Source organism: Callospermophilus lateralis, chromosome 9, assembly GCF_048772815.1.
Source record: "Callospermophilus lateralis isolate mCalLat2 chromosome 9, mCalLat2.hap1, whole genome shotgun sequence".
Lineage (NCBI taxonomy): Eukaryota > Metazoa > Chordata > Mammalia > Rodentia > Sciuridae > Callospermophilus > Callospermophilus lateralis.
In genome coordinates, this window is record NC_135313.1 from 43,469,628 (window position 1) to 43,485,963 (window position 16,336).

Here is a 16,336-nt window from a genome sequence, read left to right on the forward strand (position 1 = left end):
AGGTCTTTCTAATTTTTATTCCCTAATTAAAAAGTGCTAAAAATAATACAACAAATAAAAATCATTTTAAACACTTGCCTAAATAATATAGAATCATTTTAATTTTTGAGGAAGTAACATTTTATATTTTAAGTATGAAGTATAAATTTAAATTTACTAATTTAAATTATAACTTGAGAGTTTTATAAAGATAAGATTTCAGTGTAGTTTATATTATTATTAAGATTATTATTAACATGAACTTTAATTTTTCAAATGTCACATATATCGTTCGTTATTTGTGGATTTATTTCTTTTATGAAGTAGTCAAATGAATCAGCTCACCCTCGACTGTAACAAAATACTGCTTGGTGACTTGTGACAGACAGGGTTTTAACCTCTGACAGCGAGATTCATTGTGGAGCAAGAGCCAATCATAGATCCTGACGACACTTGTCTCATCTAAGTTGGAATATAAAAAGCCACTTGGAATACAGTATAAAAGATTCACTGGTGTGGCAAGTTGTCTCTCAGACTGTACGTGCATTAAAAGTTTGCTTGGGATTGCTCAAAAGCAAAAGAAAAGCAAAAGGAAGAAAAGAAGAACCAGGAAAAGGATTGTATTGGTTTTAAAATCATGCAAAAGCTGCAAATCTATGTTTATATTTACCTGTTTATGCTGATTGTTGCTGGTCCAGTGGATCTAAATGAGAACAGTGAGCAAAAAGAAAATGTGGAAAAAGAGGGGCTGTGTAATGCATGTACTTGGAGACAAAACACTAAATATTCAAGAATAGAAGCCATAAAAATTCAGATTCTCAGTAAACTTCGTCTGGAAACAGCTCCTAACATCAGCAAAGATGCTATAAGACAACTTTTACCCAAAGCTCCTCCACTCCGGGAACTGATTGATCAGTACGATGTTCAGAGGGATGACAGCAGTGATGGTTCTTTGGAAGATGATGATTATCACGTTACGACGGAAACAATCATTACCATGCCTACAGAGTGTAAGTAGTTCTGTTAGTGTATATCATCAGTTCTGCTGACTGTTGTTCTAGTGTTTATGAGAAACAGATCTATTTTCAGGCTCTTTTAACAAGCTGTTGGCTTGTAAGTAGGAGAAAAAAAAGAGGTTCTTTTTTTCAAGGTTTCATGAGAAATATATTGAGACAAACCTGCTGCATTATTTATTTCCTTATAGAGGTAAAAATCTAAAAAAAAATGTAAAGCATTAGTATTATTCAGTTTACTATGGAAAATACAGCATGCTTATACTTTCACTGATTAATACTACCAAGAGAAGGACTGGGAGATTCCACAAGCAATGTTAAGAACTTACATAAAATTGTAAATTGCATTTGTTTGTTCAAAATAAGCATTTATAATAAGTTTTTCACTAATCATAAGAAATTTGCTGGATGTTTAAGCTTATTTGAGCACTGCTGTGCACCTAGAATGATTTCTGTTATTTAAAACCATCTTTCATAATGTTTTTATGTTCTTAATAAATTAAAATACTTAATTTTGAAAGCTCTTACACCAAAGAGTAAAATAAATTTAAATATTTAATTTAGTAAGGGCAATGATAAAGTAAATATAACCTAGAGATAATTGTGAGCTAAGTATCAGAAAATGCCTAGGAAATAAATATTTTAATCGGGTAGGTTGTGACTCACGATGTCCTTGTACCTTGATCATGATACTCTTATTGAGAGTACCCAGTCTGCCTATTTCTATGCAGGCATCTTGCCTAATAATGTTCTAAAATATTTTATTATTCATGATAGGGAAGACTATTAACTGTAGTATCAACATTGTTTCTGAAAGATAATATATTTCATACAGTTCTTTTTTCAGTTAGCTCAAAAAGAATACTTTCTCCAGGAAGGGGAGATAGGCACCTTGACAGAGAAGGCATGACAAGAAAAATTTTTGTGCCATGTGTCTGTGATCTTGCCTTAATAAGGCACTTTACATACTTTAAACCAGACTGAAAGAGTTTCAAATTATTTTTTCCCTTATTAAGTACCCAGATTACAAAGCAATAAATAATTTTCATTTAAGATTCTGCTATCAAATAGTCCTGGAGTAGCATTGCCTTATTTATTCACAATTTTGGAACACCAAAAGAGAAGAAATTGTCAGTGTTTGTGCCTACAGTGACAGGCTGGCCCTAAAGACAATACTTTCTAACTTGTGAGACAACTCAAATATGACATCTAAATTTTTTGTGCTAATTACCTGCTTAATTTTGTTCCTTTGAAAGGCTATTCCAAGGCCAAGTGTAACAGATGTACTAAATTTTCTGCTCATTCCTGAGGCTCAGTAAGTTGCTCAGTGTGTCTTGTCCCCAGGTAATTCAGGCCTGGGGGAAGGGTTCCTTCATCCAGACTGATTGGTACAGCTGCTCAGTAAGTGTAACTACTCAGATTCCCAAAGAATTCTAAGTGGATGTTCCTCCACAGTGTCTCTTGTTCTCTCTAATCATCATCATTTGAAAATTTCATCCACTGCTCATTCCTTTATAAAAGTTTCCTTAGTCCTTAGTTCTCTGGAAGGGGAATAATTCCTCATAAATAGCTGAAAATACATGTATCTTAAAAACTCTGAACAGCTAGAGTAATTATTTTCTTTGATATTTTTCTGAGTTATGAATGAAGTTCTACATAGTATTTCATTTTGAAAGACTACCTATGCATACATTATCCCAATGGTGAAAAGTGATATTAATATGGAGGGATTTTATTCATTTTAAAATGGGAGCTCATTTCAATAATTTTTTCTTATTCATTTATAGCTGATTTTCTAATGCAAGTGGAAGGAAAACCCAAATGTTGCTTCTTTAAGTTTAGCTCTAAAATACAGTACAATAAAGTAATAAAGGCCCAACTGTGGATTTATCTGAGACCCGTCAAGACTCCTACAACAGTGTTTGTGCAAATCCTGAGACTCATCAAACCCATGAAAGACGGTACAAGGTATACTGGAATCCGATCTCTGAAACTTGACATGAACCCAGGCACTGGTATTTGGCAAAGCATTGATGTGAAGACAGTGTTGCAAAATTGGCTCAAACAACCTGAATCCAACTTAGGCATTGAAATCAAAGCTTTAGATGAGAATGGTCATGATCTTGCTGTAACCTTCCCAGGACCAGGAGAAGATGGGCTGGTAAGAGATAACTGAAAATAACATTCTAACTACTTTGTTATGTTTTTATTCACACTGTGAACAAATAATAGTGAAAATAATTGTCAATTTCCTGTGCTTACAAGCTAGACAAAAGTATCTTACCCCAATGGTAGCCCCTGTACCCAATAAAAGTAGGTTTCCAATTTCATATCCTATGAAACACTCCCTTGCTACTCTTACTTTGCATGAAGATTTTAGAAAACAACCATACCATGGTTTTTAACTTCATAAGGAGTTCTTTTGAATTGGGAATGAAATATAAAATGGATTTCATTGATATGATATATGATTATATAAATAAAAATAAGAACTCTATAGATTTTAATACATACCCAACAAATCAGAACACTTTTCTCTCATTTATTTTTCCCAAATGTGTTTAAAAATATTGTCTTTACATAAAGCAGAAAAAAATGAACTTTAAAAATTTTTTAAGTTATGATTATACTTAAATTGTTTTTATTTATATCAATTAACTAAGTATACATGTAGGATCATATTTTATGAAATATATTTAAGGGCCTTCTGACAAATATGTTCAGTACTTGCAGGATGTTAACATACTGGTGCCTGTGTAGATTACTTTGTGGAATACCCCTAATAAAATTTTAATTTCCAGGCTACTTAACCTTTGATACCTAGCTTGTTTCTGATCTGCCTTAGCATTCTTGTGCAAGAGTTTACTTAGGAAATGCCAACTAACTTAACATCAGGCCAAGGGTGACAATATTTTATGTATTATAAAAATTGATTTAAAAAATTTAGAAACCTAGTATAAACTTAGGGTAATATTTCTAGCTTATGGAGTCCTGTTGCTTCTGTTTCTAAAAATGTTTTTAATGTGACCAAGTATTTTTACTTCTCTCTATTGGCATAATTTTACAACAGAAGATTATACTTGGAAACAATAAATACAAGTTATCTTTTAAATCTATAAATGGTCATGGCTGTAATTATATAATTAGTAAATCAGATCTTCTATAAGTGAAAACATATTGCGTAAAAGACTATATAATTTTCCAAATGATCTATTTTTTATATGTGCTACTTTAAATATTATTGACTTCCCAAATGATATCACCCTTTTTGACAATCTTAAGTAATAACAGCTACCTGGTCCATTTTCATTTTTATATAAAATTAAAACTACCAATTATTTAGGAAAGTACTCTTTTATATAGGTAGTATTTTAATGATCAAAATGTGATAGGTTTTAATTATAATTAAACAGGTGGTAAATATGATGTATTCCTCAGATTTTTCCACTTAAAAGTAAATGAAATCTCAAATACATTGAAAGATTGGGGCAGTAACAGTGCTGGCAAATTTTATTATTTAAATACCTGAACAGAAGTATTTTTCAGTAAAAGACTAAAAAAAAAAAAAGTACATTATTATGTCTTCTTATAAATCTGTCTTTCCCTCCTTCAGGGATTCTCTTTTGAACCCAATATATGTGGAACTACCTTCAACATCTTACTTTCCTTTCTCCCATTATAATCCACACACTGCTCAGAGGTAGCTCTTTGCTCTGGCTTTGACATCCATGTTTCCCTGAGTAAAGACCTAGGGAACACTGGATGGATGAGCATACCTATCCCTCCAGGAATCATCAGACTTGTGTAGTCAACACAATAAACAGTCATGAAAGGGGAAGCTCATCTCTTTCCTCCCTTCCTCAGTCTCCTTCCCTGTCCTCCCTTTCTTCCCATAAAAATTTTCAAGGCATCTATTTTGTGCCTTGAAAATCAGGCAGTCTGATAATCAAATCAGAGAAAACAAAAATTAAAAAAAACAGAATGACCGTAGAAAAATTTGTATTATTGTTCTATTCTTTGAGACATAAGAGGAAACCCAAGCTTAGTGTAAATTAAAATTCCTCAATATCATGCTTTTTAAAAAATTAATTGTGATATAAACAAATGATTAGTTTCTTCTAATAATGACTTCTGAAGTTTCATTAAGTTCTATTAATATTGCTAATTATTCTTTCCTTTACACACAGAATCCCTTTTTAGAGGTCAAGGTTACAGACACACCAAAAAGATCCAGAAGAGATTTTGGGCTTGACTGTGATGAGCACTCAACAGAATCACGATGCTGTCGGTACCCATTAACAGTAGATTTTGAAGCTTTTGGATGGGACTGGATTATTGCACCCAAAAGATACAAGGCAAATTACTGCTCTGGAGAGTGTGAATTTGTATTTTTACAAAAATATCCTCATACTCATCTTGTACACCAAGCAAACCCCCGAGGTTCAGCAGGCCCTTGCTGTACTCCCACAAAGATGTCTCCAATTAATATGTTATATTTTAATGGAAAAGAGCAAATAATATATGGGAAAATTCCAGCCATGGTAGTAGACCGCTGTGGGTGCTCATGAGATTTATATTACGTTCATAACTTCCTAAAACATGGAAGGTCTTCCTCTCAACAATTTTGAAACTGTGAAATTATGTACCACAGGCTATAGGCCTAGAGTATGCTATAGTTACTTAAGCACAAGCTACAGATATGAACTAAAAGAGAGAATATATGCAATGGTTGGCATTTAACCATCAAAATAAATCATACAATAGGAAGTTTTATGATTTCCAGAGTTGTTGAACTAGAAGGAGATCAAATTAATATATATCACAACAACAACATAGGCAAGGAAATGAAAGAAATTCTCCTTGTGTTCTGGTGAGTTGAAGGAGTATGCTTTAAAGTCTATTTCTTTACAGTTTCACTTAATATTTTCAGAAAAAAATATATATAGTATTGGTAAAATGCAGGATTGTCATATATCATCATTTGAAACATCCTTATATGTTTGCATTTATATTGTATGATAGCATACTTGGTAAGATAAAATTCCACAAAATAGGGATGGTATGCCATATGCAAAATTCCATTCCTATTATGATTGGAGAGTACATTAATAACCCATACCAATGGTGCTAATACAATAGGCTGAATGACTGATATTAGCAGGTTTATCAAATAAAAAACATTTGGTAAAATCATAAGTTTCTCCTTTCTTCAGGTGCATTTTCAAACACCTCCAAATGGAGAATGGATTTTCTTTAATGAAAGAAGAATCATTTTTCTAGAGGTAGGCTTTCAATTCCACAGCATACTTGGAGAAACTGCATTATTTTAAAAGGCAGCCAAATAGTATTCATTTTTATTAAAATTTCAAAATTACACTCTGCCTTTGCAACATTGTAGTTTTTATGGTAAAATTATGGAAATGACTGATTCTATCAATATTGTAAAAGACTTTGAAACAATTGCATTTATATAATGTGTATACAATATTGTTTTGTAAATAAGTGTTTCCTTTTTTATTTACTTTGGTATATTTTTACACTAAGGATATTTCAAATTAAGTATTAAGACACAAGGACATGTCATGTATCACAAAACAGCAACTGCTTTTATTTCAAAGCAAATTAGCAAATAAAATAGTGGTCTTAAAACTCCATATGTTATTGGTTAGATGGTTATATTACAATCATTTTATATTTTTTTACATTATTAACATTCACGGATGGATTCATGATGACTGTATAATGTGAATGTGAAATTCCAATGGTTTACTGTCATTGTATTCAAATCTCAACGTTCCATTACTTTAATAGTATAAATATTACTAAGCATACCAAAATTATTAAATCCATTATCTGAAAGGATAATAAAAATCATATCTCAATAAGAACTATTGCTTTTATTTTCTGATTTGGTAATGAATATATTTCTGCATTTATTTACTTTTATTTTGTAAATTGAGATTTTGTCAACCAAATTCATTGTACTTATAACTAAGTGAAATTATTCCTTACATCAATGTGTAGAAGCAACATAAATTATATTAAAGTGTTTTCACATTTTTGAAAGACATAACAGTTTTATGTTATAATAATTAAGTGGATTTCTGATTTTCAGTTTATTATTAAAGTCTAATGGTTTCGCACAAAAGTTTGTTCAGAAACTTTAGGTCATCTGCTCTTATTTCTTATGAGTGAAATTCCTTCTAAATTGGTCCTTATCAAGTTGTTTTACACATACAAAATCAATGACTAATTATGTCTGTTTCATTTCCCTTTATCTTGACCTGAAAACTATTTATATGTTTTCATAGGTTCAATTTCCAAATGCATTGCATTTGGCAAGGGTGTATGGTCCTAGAGTTACAAGTTCTACTGAAGCCACAGAGACACAGGGAAGCTATGTCTTTTTCCTAGTACTTAATGATAGTGACAAATTTATCTGAACATTTGGGTCACCAGTTTTCAAAATGAATAGCAAAACAGTTACAAAGTACCTGAAAATCCACAAGTGCAACATTATACATAAAGACTTTTGAAATTATTCTTCTCTGCCTCCATTAGTTTAGAAACAGCCATAAAGCTGTGACTAAGTTTAATGGGGTGATGACTAAAATTCTACTATGTTATGATTTTGAAACAAATCATTCATAATTAATATAAAATTAATGTAATAATTTATATTTGCATAATAACAGAAGTTTAAATTCAAATGCATTATGTACTTGCTTTATATTCACTCTAATAGTATAATAAAACAGTAACATAAAAATCCATTTAAACTATCAAATGATCACTTTTTAAAATCAAATACATGAATGCTATCAATATTATAATAAAGAAATTAAAACACAGCAATGATATGCAAGTTATGACTTTCCTGGCATGTGACATATGGTGCTGAAATTTTATTTCCATGGTCATTCAATTCCAGCTTACATATTGCAAAACACATTAAGGTAAACTATTCTTATTTTGGTCATCCCTGAGGTAAGATGTTGAGCAATGCAAAATGGTACTAAATTTAGTTCATTCATGTCTAGATGGCTTCTTGCAAAGGAAGTCTTCAAAAAATGAGTGCATTTACTTTAGATATCATACATGGCTAAAAGAAAAATTGCCTTTGGTGCCATTTAAAACACTAGTTATAAGGAATACTTAAATATATTTCCTATATTAAAATACCTCAGTAGCATATCCATTGAAGAACACAAGATGCTTTAAATGTAAGACTTTACATATGAGGCCTTGTAGTTTATCTGATGGGCATAAAATGCATGTAGAACAGTGGCAGACAACTTTTTCATAGTATAACTTATAAAGGTTCAATAGTTCATATCAGGCTTAACATTACACTAAATATTCCAGATACAGAAACATATAGCTTGGCAATGAAACAGACATATATGCTTAGTTTTCAATGAGCCCATTTCTAGATTACTATAAGAAAGAAGGTTTCTAATATTTCAACAATGTTATTTCTGCTTCATAATAAAGATAATGTTTTAATTAAACACATGTCATATATTTACTTTCTTTAAAATTGACTTTAATAAACTTTTCTTTATTAGCTCTATAAATGTACTACAGGCAAAACGCTATTCATTAGTATTAACTCATAGACATCTTAAAAATAGTCTCAAATTCTGTTCCTAAGGAGATCTGTTGGAAGTCCACCTGAGCAAGACCAACAGTTGTTTGATTCAATTAATCTTAAAGGTACCTTTAAACTAAATTCATAAAAAAGGCTATCTACTAATTCACCCCTTTAATTGTTTTCCTAACCATTCAAAATTATTCTTTTAAAACTTTTCCTACAAGTGTTATGTCAGGTTTTTTTCCCCTAATGTCTTATAAAGGGCCCTATTCAGAACAAAATTTGATTACGTAGTTTTGGCCATAAATCCTCTACAAGAGTTTCCCAGATCCGCTCCCACAGACACTAACTGACTAAGAAGCTAAATGTCTCTTGGCTCTATTCCCAGAGAGCTCAGAATTTTGGCATTATCTCAACCAGCCAAAAACCAAATATATCAACACAAGAAAGTGCCCACATGATGCCATCAGATCCTCATGATGCTGAGATAGAATTCTGGAAGTGGAAATTAAGCATAAACCCCGGTTTATAGAGAACACTAAACTGACTGTGGGAGAAAATCCAAATTGTTAAATGGAAATAATCAGGAGGTCACTAGGCAACCACTTGGCTTCAAGCTCCAAGAATATCTTCCTGAAAAGCTGCATACTTCTCAGGCAACTCAAATAATGGAGTGAATTATGTAGCTGCCTGCACTCTAGGTGAAGGATTCTACTGAGGAATCCCAGGTCATGTTGGGCTCTGAGTAAGGCCAGGTGCCAGAGGTAAATTATAGCAAAGAAGAATGGATGAAGGTAGTCCCCTGCTACTTGTAGACATGACCCAGCAGTCAGTAAAACTGTCCCAAAGGTTAGAACCTACCAGGACCCGTGTCTTATAGTAAATAAATTCTTTACAGCTCCAGAGACAAACAGAATTCTAAAGAAGCTGCATAGAGTTGATGAGAATCTAACTACCTTCCCAACTATGCATAAGGTAAGCTGCATTCCTATAAGTAAAACATATGGCATGAAGAGGGCCACTCATGGAAGAAATAGTTCTGCAATTGAAGGGCCAGCAAAGCTCTTTCCTTTACTGATAGAGATATACAGACAATAAATACTGAGCTCATGCAGCCCAACCAGATGTTTGACCAAAGATTTCTGGTCAAACAAACAAATAACAACAAAATCAGTGTTATTTTAGGGCAGAATTTGTGACAGGGGTTGCAATAAATATATATGCAAACATACATATATACACATATATAAGAATATTGTACAAAATGCATGTATAATATGTATTTATTAGCTCTCTCTATATACTACACACTATAGATCAATTGATACACTTGTATGGTATATTATATGGTTAGTGTGCTTGGCCCCCAACTATCTTGTTTAACTTGACAAGGAATAAATGATTAATAGAATCTTGAACAAGACACATGAGAAGATACAAGAGAAAACAGATATTTGCTCCATTTTTAAAATGAGGAAGTTGAGGCTCAGGAAGATTCATGACTGAAAAGTGGCTAATATAGGCACATACATGATGTGATAAATGCAAATGCAAATAATATAGTGGTACAATTTTTCACAGTCATTAACTCAGATGTGAAAAAAGATAACTTAATTGCTACAAAACTGACTCCAGCTTTTACTCCAAGCCTTTGTGCTAAATCACCATGTATGCTATATAGATATACCATTGGAAACTAGTCTAATGATGTTTATCTCCTCCCTGTACTTCAGAGAACAAGGCACGATATCTGGCATTCTGAAATATCTGAATCTAGGAGGGGTGTAATGTACCTCTACCTCCTTACACTCATCTCCTTATATCCTATGAGGTAGGATATTAAAAAGACCAATGTCTGAAGCCTCTCTCTTCCCAACAAATCCTCTCCCATTATTTGCTCCTTAGACCTATGTGTGAGAAGATATGGGAATAGGTTCTGACCAACTGAGTCTATTTACTCTCTACATTTGATACCTGAGCCTAGTCATTTGAATTCAAAAGGTAACTACTCACTATTGTTTTTGATTTTCATCTGACAAGGACTCCCTGGAAAAACGTAACTTTTTAATGATCCAAATTTTAATTCTCACTAAAAATAAAAATGTAAATTAAATGCCATCCTTTCACTTACAAATATACTTTTTATTATTAATATTAAGTGCCAGTAGGGTAATCAAAAAGGAACACTCAATATGTTGTCTGTAGAAAGGCTTTATAGATGGACCATTGGAAACTACTTAATTTAATATGTTAAATTAATAATTTAATTAATTGATTAATTAATTTGTTAAATTAAATTAATATTGGCTTGGGGCTGACTCTATACCTTGGTGAAAACAAACTGCAACCTAATTTAAGATATAAAAAAACTAAAGCCTATTTTAGGAGTACATTTCATAACAAATAGCTGGGTGTCAGCCAATCACAGAAGCTGAGCTTCAGCCAATTATATGTTGTCAATTGATCAGATCATGTCCAAGTAACGTAAAGGTGAAGCTGTAATCAGTCAAGCTGTTCCTGTATCTCACTTCCATTTTCTGTCTATACATGCTGCCTGCCCACTATAGAGCTCTCTGAACCTCTTCTGGTTTTGAGGGACAACTAATTGGCAAGTTGTTCTTTGCTCACATAAACTCTGCCTAATTTGTCAAAAAAATTTTCTTTTAACAGTATTATGATTTTTTGAGATTCTATGCAATGATTTTACTTCTAAAAACTTACCAGAAGAAAACAGAGATGCAAACATTTATATCTATGTGAAAGCATGATTATTATTTTAAAAATTGAAAATAATATATTTCACACATCTTTAAATATATATATATATATATATATATATATATATGTTGTTAAAAGAAAATAAATTTAAAATTTATATAAAAGAAAATAATATATAATATATAATATATATATATATAATATATATATAATATATAATATATATATAATATATAATAATAATATATAATATATAAAATATATAATAATAAAAAAATAAAATAAAATAATAAAATATATAATATATAATATATAAAAGAAAATAATATATTTCAAATACAGAGCAATGGTTATAACAGATCTAGTAACAGGATACTCAAATTTAAATACACAGTATATGTGTGTAGAAATATGTATATACATTCTATACACATATTTATTCATTTAGGATACTTTTAGTTGTGAATAACAATAATCCCAATTCAAATATGGCTTAAGTCATTGAGAAATGTATTGTCTCATATAGGTCCTAATTTAAGACCGCTCTAGGTATAATGTAGCCAATAGCTCCATAGTATCCATGAAGATTCTTCTCCCTCTGCCCTCTGTCATCCTCAGGGTATTTGCTTGGCCCTGGAGTTGTCTCTGTGGTTAAAAGATGTCTGCTCCAATTACATGACCATGTCTGTGTATACTGAGGAAGGGGGCCAAATTGTGCACATGCGTGAAAATTTTACTTTGCAAAGTCAAAGGATATGATTATCTTTAACAGATAATTCAACTTGTATTCTGTAGAGGTCTTACTAACTTATATTTCCATTAACAATATATGAGACTATTTATTTTCCCGTACTTTCATTGTTCATATTTCTGGTCTGACAGGTAAAAATGGAATACAATCATAATTTTAAAGTTATTTATTTATTTTGAATGGGGTTATTAATCATTTCATGTTCATGTTCAAAAATAATCTGTATTTCCTTTCCTATTAACTTTATATTTGCATTTGTCCTATTCATTTCCATATTTCCATTTGTCTTTTTTCATCTTTTTTCTTTTTTTTGCAGTGCTGGATATCAAACTGAGGGTCTTATGCATGCTAGGCAAGCACTCTACCAATGAGCTACATACCTAGTCTACTTTTTTTTTTTTAATGAAGAATTTGAAAAAAAATTGTATGATGTCACATATGTTAGTCTTTATTTTCTGTCTTCTGTTTTTCTTTTATTTTTTTTTTTTTGGTCATATTTAAAAAGGCCTTTTCCAGTATGTTTATATTCTGACATAGAGCATGTTTAGCATTCTTTATTTTGTAATACTTCCATAATTTTGTTATTTGTTTTTAAAATCTTTAATCTCAACTGTATTTTGTCACAAGTATGAGGTAAGAATTCAATTTACTTTTCTTCAGGTGACCATGATACCTGTCATCATTTATGATAATATCATTTCTCTGCTGACTTGAAATATGGAATGGTGCCCAATGAATATTTATCCTAACAACTACAAGGATTCATATATTCAAAAGGTCATTTACATAGAATTTAGCAATAACACAGGAGACCTGGGGTAAAATTAGGAATCTTCTTGAAATCTAAGTACAATCAGTGAGGACGAATGTTAAAACAGTAGGATATGATGATAACAAGATTTCCCACCAGAAGAAAATACCAGTAACATCCCTACCCATTTTCATTCATTTGTTACATCTATCATTGTATTTTAATTACCCCTTCACTGTAGGTATGGGACATATAGCTCAAAACAACAATCCTTTTAGGAGATTGTCCTTCACTTCTCCTGAAGCCTTTCTCTCATGATTTCTGAGGGAAAATATTACACATACTCTTTCCCCAAAAGTCACAAAGACTTTCCTCAGTCTCTGTTAATTAGTTCCATGCACTATGCCATTTAGTCTCTCAAAAGAGTAATGCTTTCCTTCAATGTTACCAGAAGAATTAGGAGCAAAAATAATTCAGAATGTCCCTGGTAATTTCCTTCTGAAATAACGGATCAATTCCAATCTTTGTGCCATCATATTTTACTTTTAACTGAGTACTAGATACAACTGTCTATGGAGGGAGGTGAGGAACAAAACATAATATTCCCTCAAAGAACTCAGTCTAGTGACATCAGAAAGCAAATAGTAAGAGTAAACACTTAAATAAAACGGGACAAATGGTGCCCCATGGACACTTTCCTTGATGGCTGCATGGATGCTAAAACAGGAGAAAGAGGAAAAGTCACCTGAGCCCCACTAGGTGCTCATAAAGATTTAAAGGAGGAGGTGATAATAGCAATGTCTTTGATTATGAATAAAATTTCGATGGATGAGTAAGGAAGAAGGAAGAGGGCATTCCAAAGCAAAACATACACATACAAATGCAGACAGGAAGGAGTCAGTGTGGCTTAGAGGTCCTGTCAGTAATTCTCAATGGTTGGAGGGATAGGGCCTTGGAAGTACATGATGAGCAATGGGTCACAAGCTTGGAGTCACACCCAGGATAAGCCCTGCATATTTCCCTAAAGATTTTATACTTGATACCTCTTAGTGATGAGAGCCAGTGAGTCCTTTTAAGGAGGGGGAATATGGTTAGATGCATTTTTTTTAATCCACTTTACTTGAGGTGTTGTAACCTTTTTTGTGTGTGTTAAACTCTGGTAAAGCCCACAAATCATTTCTCAGGATAATGGTCTAAATACATTAGTTTATAAAAGACACCAGTAATATTGAATGTAATTTGTCAAAATATTTTAAATATGGAATATGACAAAATCCAGAAAAAATATTAATAGAGTAAATTAAATTTAGCAATATTTTGAGTAATTACCATAATTTAAAAGTAGTAATGAGCATAATTAGTTACCCGAAATAACTGAAATTTAAAAGTAGTGATGAGCATATAAATACCTGAAATAATTGAAATTTGATATTAAGTATTTGTGATTTCTGTTGGTGACATGCTCATAGATAATGTGAATACTGTGATTTCACGCCTACATTTTCAGAATGGAAAGATGTCAGATTTCAATTAAATATGCATTAAAATAAAGATGTAATTTTTCTCATCCAATTCTCAGCTCCTCTGAATTCCTATAATAGTATAAATGAAAGAACCTACAAATACAATGAATTCAAGTAGAAATTGCTAGTCTAGGGGAGAAGTGATAAGGAGCAAACATTAATAGTTAACATTAATTGGGCATTTACTATATTCCAGGCACTGTTCAAAGTCCTTTAGGTGATTATTTCATCTGTAGAAGTAGGGCTATCATCAGCTGAAAGAGAAATTAGGAAAACTATCCCATTCACAATAGCCTCAAAACAAAACAAAACAAAAAACCCTTGGGAATAAATCTGACAAAAGAAGTGAAAGACCTCTACAATAAAAACTATAGAACACTAAAGAAAGAAATTAAAGAAGACCTTAGAAGATAGAAAGCTCTTCCATGTTTTTGGATAGGCAGAATTAATATTGTCACAATGTCCATACTACCAAAAGTATTATACAGATTTAATGCAATTCCCATTAACATTCCAATGGTGTTCTTCATAGAAATAGAAAAAGCAGTCATGAAATTCATTTGGAAAAACAAGAGGCTCAGAATAGCCAATGCAGTCCTTATTGAGAAGAGTGAAGCAGGAGGCATCACATTATCAAACCTTAAATTATACAACAGAGCCCTAGTATCAAAAATGGCATGGTATTGGCTCAAAAACAGACATAAAGACCAATGTCACAGGACAGAAAACACAGAGACAAACCCACATACATACAGTTACCTCATACTAGACAAAGGCACTATAAACATACATCGGAGGAAAAAAAATAGCCTCTTGAACAAATGGTGTTTGGAAAACTAAAAATCCATATGTAGCAGAATGAAATTTAATCCTTCACATCCTGCACAGAATTCAACTCAAAAATAACTCTAGGCATTATACCAGAGACCCTGTGCCTACTAGAAGAAAATGTAGGCCCAACATCATGTTGGCTTAGGAACTGACTTCCTCAACAAGGCCCCTAAAGCACAAGAAGCAAAATCAAGAATCAATCAATGGGATGGCATCAAACAAAAAAGTGACTTTGCAGCACAGGAAACAATAACATGAAGAGAGATCCTGCAAAATGGGAGAAAATATGCCACCTGCACCTCAGAGTACTAATCACCAGGATATATAAATAATTCAAAAAATTTAACACCAAAAAAAAAAACAACCCAGATAACCAAGCAATAAATGGGCAAAGCAACTGAGCAGACATTTCACAAAAGAAGAAATATGAATGATCAACAAATATATGAAAAAAGTTCAACATCTCTAGCAATTAGAAAAATGTAAATTAAAACTACACTGAGATTCCAAATCACTCCAATCAGAATGGCAATTACCAAGAATATAAGTAACAATCAATGTTGGCAGGATGTAGAGGAAAATGTACCCTCATACATTGCTGGCAGGGCTACAAATTGGTGCAATCATTATGGAAAGCAGTTTGGAGATTCCTCAGAAAACTTTGAATGGAACCATCATTTGGCCCAGTTATCCCACTCCTTGGTATCTACCCAAAGGATTTAAAATCAGCATCATACAGTGATGTAGCCACATCAGTGTTTATAGCAGCTCAATTCACAATAGCTAAGCTATGGAACCAAACTAGAAACCTTTTAACAGATGGATGGGTAAAGATAATGTCACATACACACACAATGGAATATTAATCAGCCATAAAGAAGAATGAAATCATGGCATTTGCCAGTAAATGTATAGAACTGGAGACTATCAAGCTAAGTAAAATAAGACAACCCCCCCACAAACCAAAGGCTGAATGTTCCGATATGTGGATGCTAACACACAATAAGGGTATGTGAGTGTGCTAGAGAAATGTGAGTGTGAGTGTGCTAGGTTCACTGGATTAGACAACTGTAAATGAAGAGAAGGGAGGGGGTATAGAAAAGCTAGTAAAATTAATTAGACATAACTTTCCTATATTCATATATGAACACACAACCAGTGACACTCCACAAGAAT

The 16,336-nt window shown here is 32.2% G+C and overlaps 1 protein-coding gene across 1 annotated transcript; it reads left to right on the plus strand.

The window, feature by feature from the left end:
- The first annotated feature begins 497 nt into the window (after positions 1-497).
- Positions 498-8,503, plus strand: Mstn (myostatin). The gene is made up of 3 exons (XM_076865889.1): positions 498-989; positions 2,780-3,153; positions 5,180-8,503. Exons 1-3 carry the CDS (start codon positions 617-619, stop codon positions 5,558-5,560), a joined length of 1,128 nt encoding a protein of 375 aa, XP_076722004.1. The 5' UTR covers positions 498-616; the 3' UTR covers positions 5,561-8,503.
- Positions 8,504-16,336: the final 7,833 nt, after the last annotated feature.

Coding starts and splice junctions, on each gene's coding strand:
- Mstn (XM_076865889.1), top strand. CDS start 617: ATGCAAAAGCTGCAAATCTATGTTTATATTTACCTGTTTATGCTGATT. Junction 990..2,779: donor CATTACCATGCCTACAGAGT/GTAAGTAGTTCT, acceptor ATTCATTTATAG/CTGATTTTCTAATGCAAGTG. Junction 3,154..5,179: donor GACCAGGAGAAGATGGGCTG/GTAAGAGATAAC, acceptor CTTTACACACAG/AATCCCTTTTTAGAGGTCAA.